Raw genomic sequence first — 22,602 nt, 5'->3', positions numbered from 1 at the left:
AGTTACTTATGGCAGAGTTTTAGCAAACCAACTGCCTTAATTTCTTGTCGCATCCAAAATAGGTAAAGATGCAATACAATGACAGACAAGCCCATGAGAGGGAGCCAAAATTTTAGTTTGCCATCAATGAATGGCATTACTGCTAATTCAGTGACGTGCATTATTTAATTATTCTCCACAAAAGAAAATGTAAAAAAAAACCAAAACAAAACAAAACAAAAAAAAACATCTCTAGGGCATTTGACATGAATTATCTGGGGAACAACTGAGACCTTTTAAATGTCTACTGTATTACATCCTTCAACTATTAAAACCTGCTTTCATGTAAGTGAATGGAAAAAAGCTTTAAACAGGAAAATGAACTTTGACTGTACAGAGTTTAGTTTTGCCAATTCATCTTTCAATCCTCTTGCACTTAATGTTTTGATATATAAGAAAAGCTTGTGTTTTTGTAGCTGCTTAAACACCTAGATGGGAAAGGCTGTGACGTTGGTGGCAGGTAGTTTGGATGTGGCTAAGATAATGCTAATATTAGAGTGAGTAGTTTGTATTTTTGTAGGATTGTCCTCTGCTTGCTTTCATGGTGGTTGTCTGAGTGATGCTGTTCCTCAGCTGCTGTTCCAAAAGGTCTTCTGGTAAACTTGTGGGATGATTAAATACTGTGCTAATTATCCTTGGCCAGGAGATTGTTTCATGGTCAATCATGCATCTCCAAATTTGATGCCAGATTCAAAAGTCATTCTGAGAGCTACCTCTTGATACCTGGGCTTTTCAGTATCTTTCATCTTTCAGTATGTTCATCTGTTGGTCACCAAACTGGATCTTGGTCATGGTGTTTGAAATAATAAAATTGCAAAGGATTTGCATAGCTGTAGAACACATCCAAGGGTGTTGACTTCAGTTGTGACCTGCAAAGTGATTACTCAGGAAGCCATATGGCCTTTCTGATGATCCAGAGCGTTATTATGAGCTCCGTGAATTAATTCTGGCTTGCTGGCTACTAAGCAGGATGCTTGATAGCATGTAGTGCCAGGGGAGAAAGGCTTAAGTGGTCTAGGTGAAGTGTTGTGTTTGCTTCAGGGAATCTTCTTGTGACATGCTGGAGTGCAGAAAGTGACCCTTTTCAGATGGGTCAAAAAATCATGCATTTTGTTAGACAAAAGCTGTTTTCTTTTCTCTCTCTTTTTTTGCAGCTCTTATTAATTAAAAATGAAATTGTTTGAAAGTCATTCTCCTGGTTCCTGAAAATGTTTCATTAGTGAAATAAAATGTGTCCCTAAAAAAAAAAAAAAAAAAACCAAAAATACAAAAAGAACCCCACTAAAGCCATTGTTACATGTAAGTCTTTAGATATATTTCCTGACAAGGTGCCCCAGAAGAGAGGCACAAGGAAGATATTCCTACAGCCTTTTTATCTTCTCTCGTTTTTAGTTCTGTTTCATTTGTATGCCTGTGCTTTGGGAAAATGGTTCTCTATGTGTCTGTATTTTCAATGCTTACCAAAATGTGGATGCTAAGCAGCTTGGGATTCTTAAATGTTTCTTCAAATAAATGAATAATTTGTGTTTAATTGAATTTACAGAGAGAGAGATTTAATAAATTAGATTTTGTCGAATGCAATATATTCAATAATTTAAATTCTCCTCTGCTAAAGACTTTGTTACTGATCTCAAAAGCCTTTGCTACTGATACGAAAGTGCTAAGAAACTTTAAACCTGAAAATGACCATAAACTTATCTGCTTTTACAGCAAGAAAGTACAGTCTTTCTCTAGATGGTGAATTTTAGGTGAAGCACTTTTTGGTTTGAACTCCTTTGGGATGTGAACTGCTTACCATCGCGGATCTTTGGGTAAAGATTTTAAGCCATGATTTTAAACAAACCTCATGTAAGAACTTAAAAGACTATACTAGAACAGGAATTTTCTGTAGATAGTTTTACTGCACTTGAAGTTACTTGGGTGCTAGGAGATTCAAAAATTAGACCATCTATGTTTATGACAAATTATGTATCTGAGAACCTGGCCTTAAGATGCTGATTTTTGCTTAAATCCTGGTTGCAAAGATTTGTAAGACTGGCACCTCTGCAAAAGGAGCCAGTTTTTATCCAGAATATGGAGAAGTACTGTAGTAGTCTTAGACTGTACTGATTGAGAACTATGTAATGAAGTCTTTTTAGGTCTTATATTCAAGATTTTATTGCTTTTCAGGAGGGATCTGCGTCATTATTGCTTCCTTTATGACAATATTATAGACTGCTTAACACTTGCCTCTGTTTCATGGTAATAACAGGATGCTTGAGAAAATACTAGTGTCTAGCACAATTTTTTCTGGAAAAATGCAGCCTCCAGGTTTCATGGTAGATTTTGACGTTTAATTGTTCTTGTAAAGCTGAAAACATAGAGTAATTTCTGACTTATTAAAAACTGCTGGTGTTACAGCACCCATAAAGAGTTGCGTAGTGTTCTGGGTCTACCTTTCTGCCCTTGTAGAAAAGGTAAGCTGTTTTTGGCTTTATAGCTGGGAGGTTTGAGCAAAAAGCAGTTGTATAAACTAATGTAGCAAGTGCATTTTGTGTGGAAGATCGGTCAGGGGGTCCTAGCCATAAATCTGAAATCACTTTGGCTCTTGCTACTTTAAACCTCCATGAAAAAACATTTCCCACTTTTTAAGAAGGACTTTAAAGTAGAGAAAATATATAGTAAAAATAATGCTGAAATATGTGCTCTACTTGATTTGCAGGGCTGTTCTACACGCTTTCCCTCATGTTCTATTTGTCCTTCTCTTAAAAACAAACAAAAAAATGCCAAACCCTTCCCTCTGGTGATTTCATGGCTTTTGTTTCTTCCTCAGAGAAGATCAAGTCTGGAGTTTCTCTGACTTCATCTGAAATTGTAGGGATGATCAATTTATTTAAGAAACCTTGTAAGTACTTCACTGGTTCTGTAGATTATGGAGCACATGGTGTCCTGTCATTCAAAAGCTCACTGTTAGTTTTGTTGTTTGTTTTTTTTGTGGCTTATTCTGAAGTACTTTCACTGGGGAGCTGGCTGAGGGGATGATGTGTTGTGCTTATTGTTTTTAAGCAGGAGCTGCTGCTAATGTATGTGCTGCTTTTGTCCATTTTTTGGCAGGCATAACGAATAGCATGTGTATGCAGCGGAGTCAAATTCAAACCTCAGAGGTTATCCTGTTTTGTGTTTTTGCTGGTAATTCCCTGTAGCATCACTGGGAAATATCTGCACCACAGTGATAAACTTGACTCCCCCATTTTATGTTATGTCAGATGCTGTGCTTTACCTTAACTTTTAAGATGGCCCTAATTTTTGAAAGTTATGAATTTATGGATTTAAATTTTGAACTTAATAGAAAAAATGTGTTCATTTAGGATCATCCTGATTGCTTTTCAAAGTTGTCAAAAAGGTTGCTGTTTTTAAAGCTTGCTACTATAGCTGTAATTTCAATAGTTTCTATCTGTATTAGTTGTGATCTTCCAGTTGTACAATCTTCCAGTTGTACTGATACTGACTTACATTATTTCATTTTCATTTCTTGCATTGGATTTGCAGTGATTATTTGACATATTCAGAGTTTGAGTTAAATGATGTAAATGGACTGAAGCAGTATTAAATCTGTATGTATGCATAAATACCAAGCATGCTCTGAAGCAGTTAATGGTGCTGGATCAATGTGGTGTCCTGTTCACCTCTTTGTTGGCTGTGTTTTGGGGGTTTTTGGTGATGGGGAGAAGGGTTTTCCAAATATTTATAATGAACAGCATTTGCTTTTAACTTGAGCCAATGGTTAACATCTTAACATGACAAAAGCTTTACTCTGTTTTCAGGTTTTGTATTTGTGTTTGTTTCTATTCAGAAGTAAATAATATCTGTTTCTATAGGACTGTGTGATGCTTTGCGTGAGCTTGCACTACTGGAAAGGTATTAAACGGGGAAAAGAAAAAATGCTTTCTAAAAGGAAAAGAAAAGAGAGAGGAAGGAATGTAAAATAATTTTTACTCCTTGAAAAGTTATTTGATCAGCTCTAATTATGGATTTAAAATATGAAAGAAGTAAGAAGACATATTTTGCAATCACAATTAGGGAATTCATGTAGGAAGAATAGATAGAAGTGTTTGAAATACCTGGCTAGCTCTCTGTTGACATCTGTTAATAATTCACATGGCCATTTCATTTATATTTTGTTGAGAAAAACAGAGTGGGCTTGAAATATAAAGAACCTCTTAACTTCCTTTGTGAAGGAGTGGGAGTACAGTGTCAATTCAGTGCAAAGAAAATAGTTTATTTGTGTGAAGCTTTCAAACTTTTTTAGTTTTCCTTCTGGCTAACACAGTCATTTATACCAAAGGCATTCATATTTGAGTTTGATAAGATTTCTTCTAGTGCTTGTTCAGACAGGTTGGAATGCATGGTCTGACTGCCTGTCCCCATGGGTCATGACTGAATTTCAAATTTCTTCTCTGTAGTTTGAGTAGACTCACTGTGGTCAGGAATATGACACTCACCTAGGTGCAGTTCTTGTCTGAATCAACCTTGCCATGCCTGTAGTAATTTTTACTAATTACAAAGCAACTTACACTTAATGACATGCCATTAATGAGCACCTTTTTCTTTCGTGCATGAATAAATTTCTGTTTCAGTAAAATGCTTTATGAACTAATTAAAGATCTCTGCCCAGTGTTGTTAGGAAACTTCTTGACTTGTTCTTTATACAACAGTGAGATAAAAATCTCGTTTCCATACTCCAAAGGTGCAGTCTCTTCGTGTTTTTTATCCCATAGCAAACTGCATTTAATTCTTACTCTGGAATGCTATTTCTCTAAATGACATGTTCTCTCTAGCCTAAAGGGTAGAGTGTATGTCCCATTTTCTAATATAGCCTAAAGCAGGAATGACCCAGCTGATTCAGGCACTGGAGAATAACAACAGGGTGACTCCACAGACGATGCTTGGGATAACCTGGAGAACAGGTATAGACAAACATTGCTGGTCTGACAGCATGGTCCAGGAAGGCAGGGCAGAGAAACACAGCTATTTACAGTGAGGTCATGTCCTCAGAACACATTAGCTCCAGCACAAAGCCCATATCACTCTTTGGAGGCTCTGCCCTTGTCCCTCAGCACCTTGAGGAGCTTACAACCACCTTACTTTTAACCACAGCAGATAGTTAAAAGCTAAGATGTTTTTAGTTTATTAAACAAACAAACAAAAACCCACAAAAAGACCCCAATCAAATAACAACAAAAATAAGCCTTCATTCTCACTTCCTCAATTTTGAGCTCATTCCATTAGGGTACAAGTGATGCTGCATTAGTTACCCAGGACTGGTGTCTCTGGAGCTTCTATTTGGGATTCCTATCCTGCTGTGAGGTATGCATTATGTTTTCACCCAGGATGTAAAGGGTGATTCTGTCTTTAGGAGAGTTTGCCTCATCTGAGGTCTCTGCTTCTAGTCTTTCCACTTCACTCTAAATGAATTATTTAAATAAAATTGGGACAGACACTTTGCCTTGAGGTTAAGTCAAAGTCTATGAAGAAAAATATTGAAGAAAAAGTTGTCCTGCACTGACTACCATTAAAGTGTGTTCCTGCCTCACAACTGGCAAGAATAATTTTTCTTCTGTATAACATGAAAAATTGAAGTGTGGGGCAAAGAGTTTGGAGAAACGTAAGATTGACTTGAACATTGCAAAAAGTTACCTTGCATTACTGACAGTGCTGTCATTTTGTATCTATAAATTAAATGCTTTTTTTTTTTTCTCCTGGCTGTGCTTGATGAGTGTTACTGCTCATATGGCCTTGGGACTTTCTCTCTGCAGTTTAAGCAAGTGTCAAGATTAGCATAGGCATGTATAGCATCAGTATTTTTCTGAAAATGCATTGGAAATAGGGCATGAGGATCTGACCGTAGGCCAGCACAGAGCACTGGGATGATTATGCTCTTGGGTTAGGACTTCTTGCTGTAAATATTAATGTTCTCATTCTATATTCAGTGATACAAAGCAAAAAATGCTATTGTTGCCATGCGCACATCTGACAAATCATTCAGAAATTATGATCCTGTGCTGAAGATTTCAGGAAGTTCACCCTGGATTTGCTTTGAGATGCCTTGCAGTTCTCAGCTTCAAAATGGATAAGGCAGAGGTGCTAGTTGGTTACATTACAAAAACTCATTCTTGTTATAAACTTTTGTTGTTGTTGTTTTTCCTCTTATTTTTGTTCTGTTAATCAACTGAGTTAATCAGTGCCTGTACCCAGAGTACTTCTGTTTCATGCTTCTGTTCCCACATTCAAATGGCTGCAGAATACCTGGTCTGCCAGAAGGTGCTCTGTGTGAGTGATATTTTCTGGGATGGTGCTGTAGCACATTGCTGCAGGTGGCTGGTACCTTGGGCTTTGATGACTGCTGTACCTTTTCAGAGTAGGACAAGCACTGCCAGCATAGCTAGTGTGCTTCTGAAGCTTATAAATCGCCCATCTGAATATTTGTCAATCTGTATTCTGTACCAATGTCATATCCTTCGTATACAATGCATTAATTTCCCTTGGCAGCGATGCCTTTAATTGTCCTCCCCAGAAAAGGAGGGCCATATGAGTACCTTCTATTTTATTTGATTCTGGGACATTGTAAATGGTAAGTAAATTCCAGTCTGGGCAAGTGGTTTTGAAGAAAAGGTATTGTCTCCTTTGTCAGTGAGATTAAATTATATTCAACTTCTGTTGCTACATTTGCTGTATTTCAGCAATTCAGTGGTGATAATGGTTTGTGATCTCACCACTGTGAGACAGCATTGTTAGTCACAGTGGCAAATCCTGGCCTGGAATCAAACCAGCATAAAAATAGGAAATAGTTTTGTTTTGTTTTTCTTTATTCTCTCTGCCTAGAGGAAGGAAAACCCAGAGAGATATTTTTGAAAGAAACGTCTGGTCACTGCAGTTTAGCGAGGAGTTGCTCATTCACTCAAATACCTTTCTATAAATAAATTATTTAAGATATTAAAAAAAAATGCTTAGCCTTATAAATGCTTGAGTATCTCTCTATGGCTGTTCCTCTTCTCTTCAATTTTCCTCTTCACAAGCAATTAATTTTCTGTCATAAAATGGAATGGGTAGAGGAGGGAGAGATTTCACTGAACATCACAGTATTAGCTGGACTGTTGTTCTTTTTTTTCCATTTTGATGGTACGGATCTTATGAAGAATACTTTATTGATATTTCATTTTGTAGTGTATACAAACAGATATCTGTACAGATACCTTATTTGGCTAACGTTTAAAATTACTACTACTTTCTAGTATTTTATATTAATATGGTCACAGCAGTGACCAAATAAATTTGGTTACAAACTGCATCTACCTCAGTATTTTATGAAATCAGTAATGTTAGTTTTACAAAGAAGAAAAATATTCAGGAAGCTTTCTATTTCCTAGATATTTGTAAGGAAGTTTGAGCTGTAAAATCATATCAGATGTTTCTCAGGTTACTAGTCAATAAGTGTTTCAAGTGATATCCTGTTTTTCTACCTTGATTCTGAAAACCAAAGGCAAACCATGACCACCTTAATCCTTCAGCTGCCTCCAAACTGCAAGTACTCTACTGAAGATATGCCAGTCAGGTTCTGCTTTTGGTCTTTGCTCCAAGCTTTCCTTTCTTCCTTAATAAATAACAGAGATGTTTATGTATTTATGTATTTTTTATATTTTATTATGACAAGATGAGGAGTTTAGTCCATTTTAAGCTCCTTCTGGCGCAACATTGGGGATCTCATGCACTCAGGACACTGCTTAGTAATAGCTTTCAGGAGCATGCTGTTGGCATTTGTGCTTCTTGTGCTGATGGCGAGGCAGAGAAAAAGATTTTGTATAACATAATGCCCTGATGAAATCATCTTAAGGGATACTTAGGTATAAGTGACTACTGAGGCTGGGCAGGGGCAGCAAGGAGGTGTCTGGTCACATCAGGTGTGTTCTGTGCACTTTGGACTGCACTGCAGCCTGGCATTAGGCAGCTCACATTGTCTTTGGGAGGCTGTTGCTCTTTGCAGCTGGCTAGTAGTTCAGATTTAAATAGTTTCAAGCAGGAGTTGTCTCATTTGAAAAATGAATCTGCTGAGGAAATCCCATGTTCATCAGAATTTTTTTTACTAAGAAGGAAACAATACACCAACGTATCTACTGTGTCGACATCAAGTGTTTAAGTATATCAAGAAACCTTGGATAAAACCCAGAATACTGACAGGATCTTCCATGAACAGCTTTGGTTTATAAGCCTTGCCCTATAGTGCAATTAGGTTTTCTCCCTACTGTTACGTAAGGAATGAATGCTTTTTTGGTGAATCAGAAGCCATTGTGGTGTCTGCCTTGGTCAGGAAGGAGCCACATCTTCCTGGCCCCAAAGGTGCTGCACAAAGCTGACTGATGGGGCAAGGTGGCAGGATGTCAGAGTCAGAACGGGGAGACATGAGGAATGTGAAGCTTTCTGACCTCAAGCAGTGCTCATTGGGATTCTTAATAAAACTATGAGCACAGAAACGATACAAATGGCTGGAAAGTCTTTATAAGTAGGGGAAGGAGGAACATGGGAGCTCACAAATGGGAGAGGTAGCAAACTGCCAGAGTAAAGGGGCAAAGTGGAAAGGAGCAGCATCTACTTGGTTCATCTTCATAATGTCATGTAAATACAAGCACTGCTCTTCACTGTTCTCCTTTAATATCTCTTCCTTGTTGATAACGATATGGCAATTCTCCTGCAGCAGAAACTAGGTTCTTTTACCTGGAATTAAATAATGTAAGAACTATACAGGTTTTACTTTTCCTGTTACTTCATTGTGTAGAGAGTAGTGTTGAAGTTGCTCTTTTCTTGGTCTGGAAGGTAAAGTATATTTTATGGGTTTGTTTGAACTTTAATAGAATCTGTTATGCTGATTCATGTTTCCTAACATCTGTTTCAGCTACATATGATTTCACTGGAAGGTACAGTCTTCAGGAGAAAGGAAATCACATCATGATCTGTTGTTTATGCAAATATTCTTGCTTCTGCAGGTGACAAGTGAAAGCAGATGTTTCTGGAAAGCAAGATTTGTTCTTGCTGTGTTATGGGTACTTTAGGAAGTACTACTTGCTTATATCATGTAATCCAAGAATGCCTCATCTTCTCTGTGGGATAAAGTTTGCAAGAAATAATCTCTCTTGTAAGACCAGTTGATAGTCTTGGAAAAACAGACAAGTATTGGCAAGCTGTTCTTCCTTAGTTGTACCTATGTGTTTTAGGAAACCATTGTGGCTGCACCAATTTGTTGCCTTATCCCTTCCAATCTTGTTTTCATTTACTGTTTCTCAAGAATCAATTTCATCTTGGGTTACATTATCATATCTTAGTCAGCGTGGAACTGTTGCTTACTGCCTGCTTTATGAATGTTATGCTGTGATGCTAAATGTCTCACACAGCTGGACTTGAATTCTTTGCTGGGAAGTTGTATCACTGAATCTGAATCTCGGCCCTTTTCTTCAGTTCATCTTTATTTCCCCCTCCGTTGGCTTACACATATCCTCAAGCTCTGTGTTTGTGCATTTGGGATGTGTCCATCTATCACCCTCAGTTGTTGAGGTTTTTTGTTGTTTGTTTTTCTTGTGTGTGAGTGTGCAGTGGACCAAGGGAAGATTATGGGAGTAGAAAACATCCAGAAATCAGCTTTCTGTGTGAAATTTGATGAATGTGAACAGGCAGTGGAGCTCATATTTTAAAACATGGGACCATAGTTAAGCTGGACAGAATCTGCCCTTGTCCTTACGTGTTTCCAAAGAATTCGTTTCCTGTTGTTGGAGGAGTGAGACACCTCTCCAGGGAGTGCTGCTTTTGGATCTGCAGGCAAGTACATTGCTTGCTTGCTTTCTTATGGCCCACATAAGCTTTCCTGGCTATTTCAGCAGTTGTCCTTGACACAAGTTAACAGCATTGGGTACCCCAACTGTCTACCTTATCTATCACATTTTTTCCTTTTACATCATAGGTGAATGAGAAGGCTGAGCCATATTTCAGCTGTAGCATCGTACTTGAATGGCTTTTGCACAGGCTATTATCTGTTGCATTGCAAATATTTTCATTCCCATTTTCATAATTGTTCTACTGTTACAGGAAGGTAGATGAGATCAAAACATGCTTTCCTCTGTGAAGTCTGACGACAGGCTTACATTTTAGACTTTGCCTTAGCCTTTAGAGTTGAGTACTCCTTATGTCTGCACCACTAGGATCAGGAAGGTTGCGTGCAGCCTGTGCAGTGAAGCGTGCTTGCTGGTTTTGCAGTGACTCACAAAGCCTGAATTCAAAGTAATGTGGCTGTTGTGATGATGCTGGGTGGAGCAGGAATCAGCTAAGGGACATGCTAAATCACATGGGGACAAACAGGCCTCAGCTGAATATATAATCGTGTTGGCTTTCATTCATTTTGAAATTAAAGCTGTGTTGATCTGTCTTATCTATTCAAAACTTGGAATGAAAGCAGCTTGAAGCTGATGAGGCAGTGCAGTTTTATCCATGGACCTCTAGACGAGGAGGAGATGAGGATGATGTGGATGTGTAACGTGGTGAGAACATTTCAAAAATGCTGCAGTCAAATTGGTTTATGCAGCAGGTTACATTACTCAGCAGAACTGGGCGCTTTCAAAGAAGGCTGAAGAGGCAGGCAATGTGGGAACCATGTTAAAGCAGCTCTTTCACCCAGTTTCATGTGTGATGCTTCTCTCCTGCTTAATCTGCCATTTGTTTTATGAGTTTTTGCAGACAGTCTCTGAAGTGGGTGAAGGGCTTGGGGCACCTTTTGCCTAGGGCAAAATGTCTTTGCCTGATTGCCTGGTACAGGCTCAGTGTAACACCTTTCTCTGAAGTTAGAATGGAGCAGCAGGTGATTGATCTAGCTGGAGATGTCAGTTGGAAAGCAGATCTCAGGAATAGGGAGAAGCAAATGTATGTCACCTGGTAGTCCAGCAGTTCATCCTTCTGTCTTTCCACAACTACTGAGACACAGTGTTGTCTTAACAGAGTTGCACAAATGCCATGAATCTTAACTGCTGAATATCATCCAAGAAGGATGATACCTGTGTTAAAATCTTAAAGATTTCTAAAGGAAATGTGCTGTTAGGATGTATTGCATCTTTGATTTATTATTTAAATCTAGGTTTCCTGCTTCATCCTTGATCAGGTACAGATGTGCTCAGATTCACAAGGAGTCGGTTACAGCTTTCCTGCTCTTTGTGTGAGTTTGTTCCCTCCCCTGGGTTCAGCTCAGGCCACCTGGCACCCTAGTCTTTGGAAACTACTGGTTGTTGGAGGTAGCCAGATCCCAGTGTACTCATGTGTTTTTTCTCTCACTAAATACTCCATCATCATGCCTCCAGCAGCTGCAGTGAGTGTTACTTAGGTGTGGCTGTGTCGTACACAGGTATAACAAAGTGGAACATAAAACACAATGTGGTACTGAAGAATGTTGTTGCGCTACAGAGATGTTTTCATACTTCCTGGTCCAATGTTCCTACAGAAGTCTTGTATTTTAAAACCGAACTGCTTCTTCCTGCTGAACAAAAGCTCTTAGGGAAGAGCAGGGTGTGCACACAGGCAGTGCCTCTGCACACAGTCTGAGAGAAAAGCACATAGAGGGATTTAAATAGCTTACAGAGCTATTTGTCACCAGTACGACACGATGCTTCTCAAACTGGATTAGGACAAGAGACTAAAAGATGTCTCATACCACTCACCTGAGACTCAAACTTGTCTTAAAACAACCTGCTAGCTTGTTTTAAGCAGATTCAGTGCAAAATTGCATACAGGTAGAGAAGAACTTAAACTTTTTGACAGTACAGTGCTCTAGCAATTCTTTAGTGCAGTCTAGCCCAGACAAATTAATCTCTTGTTGGCAATGTTTAACAAGGAACTCTTGGTGATTTTTGTTTAATACACACTGAGGAAAAAGTCATTTGAAGCTATATTTATTTTATTAATTCTTTTTTGGAAAAATAAATCACTTCTTGTTAACTTTTAAAATATTTTTTCAAATATTTCTTGTCATCATATCTGCTTTGTCTTTCTGCTGTGTTGTTTTGGTGAAGTTTTAAAAAGTATCTCAAGGAAGAGATGCTTGGTTAAATTCTGTACTCCATTACTTTGGGGGAAAGAAATGGTCAGAAAAATGTGTATTAAGTGGCTCATTAGCAAAGTAACAGAACTTTGTTCGTGTTCTCTTTGGTCATTTGCAAAATGGCATGCCTGTCTAGTTATGATGCTGCAAAAGGAAAATCCAGCACGTGATTTTCAAATTCTTTCAATTCGAGACAGAAGATCCTGCACCTGTGGTACTGGGGTAATCAAAAAGGTGCTTGTCTTTTGGTGAAAAGAACAAAATATAAGCATGGTAAGCAATATAAGCCTAAAAATGAGCCCCAGAATTATTTTCTGGCCTTGCAAAATTGTCCTCTTTCCCTTATTCCAATAATCAGCTGATACCTACGAGCGGATCCCTAAAACCAAGAATAGATGTTTTAATGCTCTTACTTTTGCTTTGTCAATACTGTACGTCAGCAGGGAATTGCAGCCCAGCATTTACATTGCAAGTGCCAGGCTGCTCCGGGCTGCTGCTTTGCTCTTTGACCGTGTTCCTCCTTTGAAGACACTAACCCTGCTTGCTGGGGAGTTGCTGGGTGCTGGTGCCCTCAGCCCTGCCTGTGTTTGTCTTGTCATCTGCAGACAAGAAAAAAGCAGGCAAGTTCCAGCCTTTCAAGAAGTTATTTGGGAAACGAAAGAAAAGGGAGCCTGTGTCAGATTGCGAGGAAACCAAACTGAAGCCGAGCCACTCCTTTGGAAATGTCTGCAATGGTACCTTCTCCTCTGATGAAGAGCCAAACACTGGGCTGAGGTAAGTGTGTGTGGGTCGGTGGAGCAGCCTATGCAAACACAAAGCTTCTTGCTTCTGCTTTTGGGCAGTGCTTAATGGCAGACGGTTGTGTGCTGGTTGTTAGGAAGCAGGTGCATCTCTTTGAACTTGGCACGTGCTGCTGCAAAAACTGAGATCTCACTTCTTGCACACAGTACTTGCTGTGCAGGTATACAAACAAGAAATCCCAGGGTTAAGCAGAAGTGAATTTGAATCCAGCTTCATGATTTAGAGTGTCTGAGTAGTAATATTATTGGCACCCCATGGTTTTAAAATTGGGGGAAGGGAACTTTGAGCTGACGGCTGTGGAAATTTTATTGCATTCTTTTTCCTGCAAGGTGGTATCTCTTGTTCAAATTAGAAATATCCTCTTTGAATCCATCCCTTTATGGTTTTTGCATTGTAATTAAACATGTTGCTTTTATTCTGCTCCTATCTGAATGTAGAGTAGAAGAAGGAAGTGTGCGGAGAGATATACCTGTTAATCAGATCGTATTCCAATGGCAAGAGGGAATAGAAAGAGAGCTTGAGAATTTGGAGCAGAAATAGCGGGAGGGAGAGCATTAATAAAGTTCTCCATAGAAACTGCATGGAATTAATAAGTCATCAGTCTCTAAGTAGATAGAAAAATGGCATGAAGAACAACAACAACAGAACAACAGGCAAACACAAAAACAAACCAACAACAGCAACAAAACAAAAGTAGCAGTAATAACAACAAAACAAGATGCACAGACTAAGTGGGTTCGTGTGAGTCAAAACCTGTTTCTTTGGAAAAAGAGAAACTGCAGTAGGGAGGGCATCAAGAAGCTGCACCGAATTGCCCTTCTCAAGAAATAAATGTGTATCAGAAATATGGCCTGCACATTATTTTCGGTGGTGCAGAATCCCAGTTGTGAAAATGTGATATTTAGGTATATATCCCATTTATCTAACTATCTATAAAGAGATTCTGTAATTCTTGGTTTCCCTGTTGGTTTCTGCAATGCAATCTTCTATGCCTCTTTAGCCTGTTGAAACTTTTCAGTAAATCAAGTCTGAAGGTAGCTGCATTGTAGACAACATTGGTTTTCCAAGGAAAAGTCTCTCAGGAAGCATCAGTCTATTGAGCGTGCTGTCCATAAAATGGGATCTTTTTATTTGTAAATGCCCATCCAGTTCTCCATAATCCTCACAAAACGGTTCTCAGATCACCTTCATAAAATCATCTTCATTAAGATTTTCAGTGGTGAGTGGAGACAGGACAAGGGGAAACGGCCGGAAACTGCAGCATAGGAAGTTCCGCACAAATGTGTGCAAGAACTTCTTTACAGTGAGGGTGACGGAGCACTGGAACAGGCTGCCCAGGGAGGTGGTGGAGTCTCCTTCTCTGGAGATGTTCAAGACCTGCCTGGATGCCTACCTGTGCGACCTGCTGTAGGGAACCTGCTTTGGCAGGGGGTTGGACTCGATGATCTCTGGAGGTCCCTTCCAACCCCTACAATTCTGTGATTCTGTAAGAGAAAATTACCTAAAGATTGTACTTCTTTCTCCATGCTATGGAATGCTGCATATGAAGATATGAGAGATTTTATGATCTTGTAAACAACTTTGCTTAGTATTTACTGTAACTTTGTCAGCATGAGCTGCTGTTAAGACTGGCCCTGAAACACCCAGCTCTTTGCCCTCCTTGAGCTGTGCCAGACTGTGCAGTAGTTACTTCTCACCTAATGAATTCAGTTTCTTTTCTGCTTATGCATGCATAAGCGGTGTGATTTCTCAGAACACATTAGTTCTAAGCTATTTGCTTTTCAAGCTGTATCCCTGTTGCCCTTGGTCAGATAATTTGTGAGATTGTATAAATGCATTGTTTAATTTTGATTATTGTGGAAGCCAGAAGCATTCCCTTGCAATTACGACAGTCATACCACTAAAACTTACACATTATCTTCCTTTGAGCACTGACATCTTCCCTGGAGTCCTCAATTCTAGAGATGTAAACTGGATACTTGCAGAATTGAAGGAAAATCTTTGTAGTATTTACCCAATGTCTGCACTTGAAGACATTCATGTGGATTTAAGGCATAGAATGAGTATTTTGCACAGTTCTCATAATTAGATTGTATAGATTATTAAAATAAGGAGTGAACAGTTTATGGATCAGAGTTGAGACACGGTGCACAGCACGTTCTCAAGCTGTGTCATTTTTATTGGTTGTGACTGGAAGTTCCCAGGAGAGACACCCTGGGGTGGTGAATGCAGACACAGCAGCAAACAAATCAGACCACACAAGCACAAAGCTGCAAGTTGTGTGAGCAGCAGGCTTCTGAGAGAAAAAGAAGTCTCCTACTTTGCCACTGCTGGTCTTTTTCAACATATTTTTTGGAGAGAAAATAGCATGATAAAGATTATCATTTACTTAAGAGTTATTTGACCTTTAAATTTTAATTTTGCATTACTTCTGGATTTCATGTCTGAATGAGCAAGAAGTGTACAAGCACAAATTTTCAAGCAGAGAAAGGGCAGGAAGCATAAATAACAATGGTCTAATGGTCTGAAATTTAAGGAAGAAACATACAGAAAGTGGAAACAAATGGTGAATTGCAGGGATGTAAAGGATGTGAGTCCTTTTGAGCTGCTTACTGATGGGAGGACTAAGCAAAGAGTTCCTTTCACTGTAAGTGAGAAGGAAATGATGGCAACAAGCGATTGCAATGAAAGCCACAATTTCAGTCCCTTCTTAACTTTCATCTTCAGTACAAAAAAAAAAAAAAAGGAAAAAACCCCACATGCCCCAGTTGTACTTTTCAGTACTGTGTCTATTTTTAGTCTATGTGAACTTTGTTCCTATGAGTGCAGCTTATATTGAGTTTATGCATACGTGGGTAGGAGTGTCACAGCTTTGAAAGAACACGTTTTCCAAAGAAAATGCTGTGGTTTTTTTTAGCAGGTACAGAAGGAGACCTGTATTCTTGTACTTGTTTTCAAAGAAGTTGGAGGTAGCAGAGGTTTGTTGTGTGCTCGTCCACCCTTTCTGTGATTGTTTCCAGATGAGCATGTACTTCAGAAAACAGTGATTTTGTAAACAGTGCATTCGGCTTGGGAATTTCTGCAGGTAGTTACGGTCTTTTCCTTCCCCAGTAACAGCATATTAGGTCTAGGGAGTGATACAATTTACTCATTATTATTCATCTCTTTGATCTTCATTTTAGCTTCTGAGTATTTCATTTTCATTTTGCATTTCGTATGAATGAGGATCAGCTCATCTGTGTCAAATACGGCCTTTGTTAACTAGCTGCTGATCAATGGCATTCAGTCCCACTGTCATAGAGACTGACCTAAAAAAGAAATGCAGTTATGCTTTTGTCATTTCTCAGGTGACTCTTGTTATTGCTGTGGTAATTTCTTGACGTGTACCTTAAAAGAATGTGTGGTGATTGGTTAAACGAGGCAAAACATAACGATAAGAGAAACTGCTCGGTCTCTTTTTGGACTTCGCATTGCCTTCTGAGCAAACCCAGCCCCTACTGTGACGGCATGTTCTCCTTGCTGCTCACATTTCCTTGCCAGTTGCATGGGTGATGCAGTTCATGTGAACAGCATCTCTTACGTTACTTGGAGAGAGATAGTGAAAAGAGTAGGACAAGCCTTAAGGTCTTCTTTCCTTAGTGTTGACCTGTACTGTCTGTACATACCACATTTGGTGCAGATGACGGTGAGCAGGATGTGAGGATTTATATTTCTGCTCCATGCCACCCCACAGATTTTATTTAAAGCGTGATCCCAAGATACAGGAAGTCTGTTTTCAGTATCTCATTTAGATAGACTGTTAAAAAGCAGACATATCAAAATACCTGTTGGCATGCAGTCTTTCCTAAAATTTCTAGAAGCAGCTCATTGCATTTTCAAGTCTTTTTAAAATAAAATTTTGCTTCTACTTTCAGCTCAAACTTGGAAGCCTAATACATAAACTTTTAATGTTTGTATTTATATATATATTTCTTATCTGCATGACTATTAGAGCATTTGATCTCATGAAAGTGATTCACCAACAGCTCAGCTGTTGAGTTTCTAAATGTGAGAGTGGGGAGGAGGAAAACCAACCACCTATAAGGTTACAGTTTTTGGAAATCTGCTTTGTCAAAATAGGAAGAATAAGAAAACTTTTATTTAATGTATTTTTTTCCCCTTGTGAATGCCTGCCTTCACTGGGAATGCCTTAGATCAGTAGTGCTTGGTGTGCATCTTTTCCTGGAGCCTTCATATTAGCAGCACACTGGTTGAATTAACCTTCAGTCTTAAGCGAAGTGATACATAGCCCTTTTAAGGCTTTTAGAAACAAAGCATGCTTGAATTTTCCTCACTTGTGTTAGCAGACACAGATCTATGTTGAACAAGTTTCTTATTTCTGGGTTATGAGGCATATCGTGGGAATGAAGGGATGATCCAGGACAGAGAAAATTGTGGCAAAGTGCAGCTTTGCTCTCACCAGTCCACTTGCATGTATTCATTACAAGTGGTGGTGAAACTAGGGTTGTTCCTTCTTTTCTCTAATTTATGTTGCAGCTGAGCAGCACTAGAATAGGATCCACAAATGCTTTATGAGTGGCTATTTCTAATCTGTACTGAGTGGTAGGAAGATTGCAGAAAGCCTTCCTGAAACAGTTCCAGGTGTCTTTACTGAACACAAGACATAAGTCTAACATCATCCTCAGCATTTTTCTTGGCACCTCAGCTCTTGTTTTTCTCCTCCTCTGTTACTAACTTCATTAAGTCTTTCTTTGTACTTTGGAAGCTCTGTTCTCAAGTATGAGAGCTAGGACTTTCTCCCTCCTGTTGCAATTTTATCACTTATTAGTAATTTGCATGCAATATCTTTATTGTTTTTTTTAGCCATCAGATATAAAGCTGGTTAATTAGGTACACCATCATTTGTATATGATTTTGAGATCTCTTCATTACACTTTCTCAGTTACTCAGTGCCCAACAACACATGTAGTGGATTCCCAGGTGAAGCATAATATCCAGACAATTTAGAGTTCTGCTCTTTTCTCTATTTCGTGATATTTCTGTGATAGCTGGTAAGTTGTCTGCAGTCCTCAAGTTACATTCATTACTTGCTGAATCACTGGAAGCCAGAGTGCTGCCTTTCTTTGCATTGTGAACTGATACTTGCAGGATTTGGTGAATAGTTATATGAAACTCATATGTCAAGAATTATCTTGTACTATGTCATTATCTTCCCACCAGGGAGCAGCAACAGTAGGGCTGCTCCCTGAAGGAGAGCAGATTTGACATTGAGGCAATCCCACAACAGGGTAGGGGACTTGCTGCCCAGAGTCCAGTCTCACAGTACAAGGATAAAGTAGAAAACAAGGATAGTAGGGACAGATCCAAGTCCAATCACGTGCACAGATAAGACAATATCTGGATGATAAAGCAGTTCTAGGCTGAGCAAGATCAGTCTGTAGGACAGGGTTAGGATCAGGTCCACAGTGAGAATACAGGGCAAGCTGGGAAGGCAATCTGCTGACAGGGGTCTGGATTTAGAACTAAAACTCACATTCCAGCTCTGTGTAAACAGATGAAAGAAAATAGCTAAAAATGCATCTCAGAATTACAGTCCACTGTAATTTATTAAAGTATTAATGTATCTTTGGAATGAATAGATAACAGAATTGTTGTTTTTCATCTCTAGCTACCCTGAGGACATTCATGGGAGAGGAAGAGAGTTGGAATCAGATTTCTTTTTTTAAACAAATTAAGTAAAGGCAAGCTGTCTCTGTACCTGTCATCTCCCTGTAGCACTATTCTGGCAGGTGACTCTCAGATGTTTTTGAAGGGATTATGGAAAGGGTCAATGCATGGCTAACACACGTTTGTTCTTGCATTGCATACTTAGTGGATTTTTCAGTGTTAAAAAATGGCTGAATCTTAAAAAGTTGGCTGTTCCTGATTGGTTTTATAGAATTGGTTTCTATTATAAATTTAGAGCAGTGGAAGTCATGAGACTGTTTTTCATGTGGTTGTTTTTTTTTGAGTCTGAACATGAAAGAACAGAACAACGCCTTCTTTTCCTTTATTTTCCATTTTCTATTTCTAAATCTTCAATACCAGAGTGGGAGGAACAGTTATGAGACTCTGAAGAGGCAATTGGTGGTGTGAGATTTCTGTATGACAGTAATTCATCAGTGCAGAATTATGCAAGAACTGAGAGCTGAGTGTTAACCTGCTGGCAAAACTTTTCTCTTTTTGAGGACATCATGTTTGTCTTTAAGAGGAAAAGTAGCTGAGGAGGAAATTAGGTAAACTTAGCCTTGTATTCTGTGTAGTGTCACCCCTGTACCTACCATGGTTTACTTACAGGTGCAGTCCCGCAATAGTATGACTGGATCAAAGTCCAGACTGCAGTTGTCAGACTCTTTCCTGCAGCTCTCTGGATGTGTGTTTGAGCCCTCTCCTGCAGCTGACACAGGTGCTCATGCCAGTCTCCTCTCAGCCAGACCAGGAAGATGTGGGTTTTATTTTTTCCAAGTTAGTTATTTACCTAAATAAGTTCCCTCAGCTGCTTCACGTGAACCATTAAGCAGGCATAAAAGAAGTGACAGGAGCACGGATAAGGATAAGAAAGAGGATAAGGAAAGAAAGGGTAATACGTCACCCATTTATAATATGGACTAGCTAGAGCTGATAAAAGGCCCCATGCTATACAGACACAGTGTGTAGTCATGGATGACTGATGGGGATCCAAAGAACAATATTCCTGTTTGCTCTTGTTCTTATTTTTTTTCTGAGAAAAAAAAAATTGTTCTTGTATTCAGGGATCTATACTGAGATGAAAGTAGAGCAAAGAAAGCTCTGAGAATTCATGGAATTTAAATTTACCTTTGCACCAACTGTAAAAAAAAAATTAATAATTTTGAAAATTTGTGTACTGAAAGTGAAACTGGAACAGAATACTTGGGTAGCAACACATCTTCAGAGATCTTTAAGGGTTTGCTCTAAGGGCTGTGCGTTTTGGAGTAGCACATCCATAATTCATTTAATTCAGTCAGGTTTCCAGAAGTGAGTCACATTACGATTCAATTGCAGCCTCTGAAGTGTCATTGTCAACATTACCTGCAGAAATACTTAGCAATTGGTGCTGATGTTTTCCTAGGCCTGAGCCACAACTTCAGCCATGGTTACATCTGTAACCCATTTCTCTGGCACAACTTGAATCTATCCAGAGTTGTTCCTGGTGCCCACATGCCCTTTAATTGAGGAGAGGGTTTTCTGAAACAGTCTGTAGATGTGAACTGGGAGGATTCTACTGTGTAAAGGTTTCTGAGAAAATCTTCAGCTGTAAGAATGGTAGTAGAAATAAAGGAGAATCAATTATTCCTACTGTGTTATGACTTGAAAGAAATTCAGTCTTTCTAAAAGTAGAACGCAAGGAGAGTGAAAAACGGGGTGGAAAAAGAACCTTTGTAATATAATCTGTCAGACTCACAGCTGGAGAGACTTGAAAGGATCCAAATGAGTAAAATGAGTAAAATTCAGATAGTCCAGAGATCGCCTTAAATGCTTTTTAAACTCACCTGTAAAAGAAACAAAGTTACTACAAAGTCTGAATATGCTTTTTCTGGTGTAGTTTAGCCTAGAAAGATGTTTAAGAAGAAAAGTTAAACCATTTTTAGTGGGTATTGGACATGGGGCTTTCAGAATTTCTCAGTCATGCAGTGCTGAAATGGCCGGTGTATCTGAAGCACGTTTTGAGGGGATACAGAAGAGAGAGGTCCCAGGTTAATTCCTTGCAGGGTTTCATGCAAATGTTTTGTGTTCTGACCATTTTTATTATGTTTGTTTTGGTAGGAAGTCAAAAAACAGAAGTTTTCAAAATGCAGGCTTGTCCTCAGCTCTGCAATGTTGTTTTTGTTCTTCATCTTGTAATAAGGCGGAGCCTGAAATTAAAGCAGGGGGTGTATGGGAGAATATCAGAGAGATGCCATAGATGCTCAGCATGGTCCTAACCAGCCAGTGTGGCCACTTGTCAGAGATAGGCTACTGAGACTTTTTGTCTTAATGTTCAACATTGCAGGTCACAAAGTTCCCAAGCTCTTTCACATGATCTGGTGTCCCAAAGGAGGCTTTCAGTGACGTTTTACTAAGTCTGATCATGCTAGTCATAAACACAGATTTGCATATAGCCAAATCTCAGTGTATTGTGTGTCACCTACAGGAGATTTTTTTTTTTTTTTGTGGATGAGCTCACAGGCAGGAGTGAGATCTGACCACCAAGGGTTTCCTCAGCAAAACAAGGAAATGGTGTGCCCACAGTTGTGAGCCACACAGTCTACTGGCACTGACCTCAACAGTCTGTCTTCTTTTCCATTTTGGGGGTTCACATTACTGGGAACTTCCTGTAGTTGGCAGTTCCTGCTCCTGGATAAATGAAGCTTTGGGATTTGAACTGCTAATGAACCCTCTTTGGTTCAAAAGTTGCAGTCTGGCTTTTCCCCTCTTAGATATTAACAGATACATTAGTAAGGTCAAGCACCATTGGCAAACAAATCAATGGACTCTTTGGTGCCTTAATATTGCAGCCATTGTCTACTAATTGTGGTGAACAAAAGAATGGGGGTAAACGTGCAACATTTGATGTTACTTGTACAGCAACAAAAATTCTGTGTAAAGGGAACATCAGTGCCATGGGCACAATGAGTAACTGTGAGGCAAAGCTGTGTCTGAACCACGGAATTGCTAGAAGAATCTGTGAGAGAGGATCCTCTTTGGAGCATAGTGTATTTGTATGTCTTCAGCTCAAAGGTAAAATTTGAACTGTAAATTCAGAAGTTGCTGTCCTTGCCTTCTGCACTTGCTGCCATTTCACATATTCAACCAATCAATATTCAAATGAAGGAGTGGTTAGCATGGGCTGATTTGTCAAATCTTGCCATTGATTTTGGTCACAGGCAAAGGTCTGTGAGTACATAGACTTTTGTATTACCTTTGTTGAATGTAATGCTGGAGCTTTTAATTCAAACTCATCTGAATGATTAAATTAAAAAAAAAAAAAAAAGCTTTCACAACCCTCATTTTGCAAGCCAGACCTGCTGTGATTTTTGTTTCCATTTAGGGGACATTTCTGAAACTACAGTTCGTGGTCTGGTGTTTGGATGGCCAAGGAAGGTAGCTTTCTGTCATGTCTTCCAAGGCCACACAGTTCCACCACAGCTCTGTGTACAGGCTGAGTCATGATGATTCAGTACAGAACCCCTTTTGGAAGAGAGTTTAAAAATATACTTTTATGGTTTCTCTAATAGAAGGTTTCTAAAAGAAGGCATATTACCCTTGGCAGCCAAAGGCAATCAAATTGAGGCTTCTATTTAAAAAAAATCTAGAATAGTATATAGCATCAGTTAAATGCTCCCCTCTTTGATGGCTAAAAATGCTATGGAATATCAAACAACTCTTTGCTTGATTGCACGCTAATTTATTTCAAATGAAGCATGTTGTTCAAATAGTAATCTTGGATTAAAAAAAGTAGTTTTCCAGTTTTTCTGTGCTTAAACGCAAAGTGGACTGATACAGTGAGCTCTGTACATGTTCATCCCAAAAGCTTGGATGATATATTTAATGAACACAAATATATTCTATATATAAAAAACAGAGAAGTTGTGGGAGGCCATTTTCCTATTATTTTC

The 22,602-nt window shown here is 39.0% G+C and overlaps 1 protein-coding gene across 7 annotated transcripts in view; it reads left to right on the top strand.

Moving 5' to 3' along the window:
• CRACD (capping protein inhibiting regulator of actin dynamics) overlaps positions 1-22,602 on the top strand; it is a 119,446-nt gene that overhangs the window by 69,758 nt on the left and 27,086 nt on the right. For 4 of the 7 annotated variants that reach the window (XM_048942999.1, XM_048943002.1, XM_048942998.1 and 1 more), the window contains 2 exons: positions 2,852-2,923; positions 12,751-12,919. In XM_048942999.1, the coding sequence (XP_048798956.1) occupies positions 2,899-2,923; positions 12,751-12,919 (194 nt within the window). In that variant the 5' untranslated portion in view covers positions 2,852-2,898. Of the gene's footprint in view, positions 1-1,749; positions 1,851-2,851; positions 2,924-12,750; positions 12,920-22,602 lie in introns of all 7 variants that reach the window. The other 3 variants (XM_048943004.1, XM_048943003.1, XM_048943001.1) reach the window with 2 other exon arrangements.

This window comes from Lagopus muta, chromosome 4 (assembly GCF_023343835.1).
Source record: "Lagopus muta isolate bLagMut1 chromosome 4, bLagMut1 primary, whole genome shotgun sequence".
Lineage (NCBI taxonomy): Eukaryota > Metazoa > Chordata > Aves > Galliformes > Phasianidae > Lagopus > Lagopus muta.
Note: the sequence above shows the minus strand (reverse complement) of the source record. Positions and strands in the feature narration are given on the sequence as shown.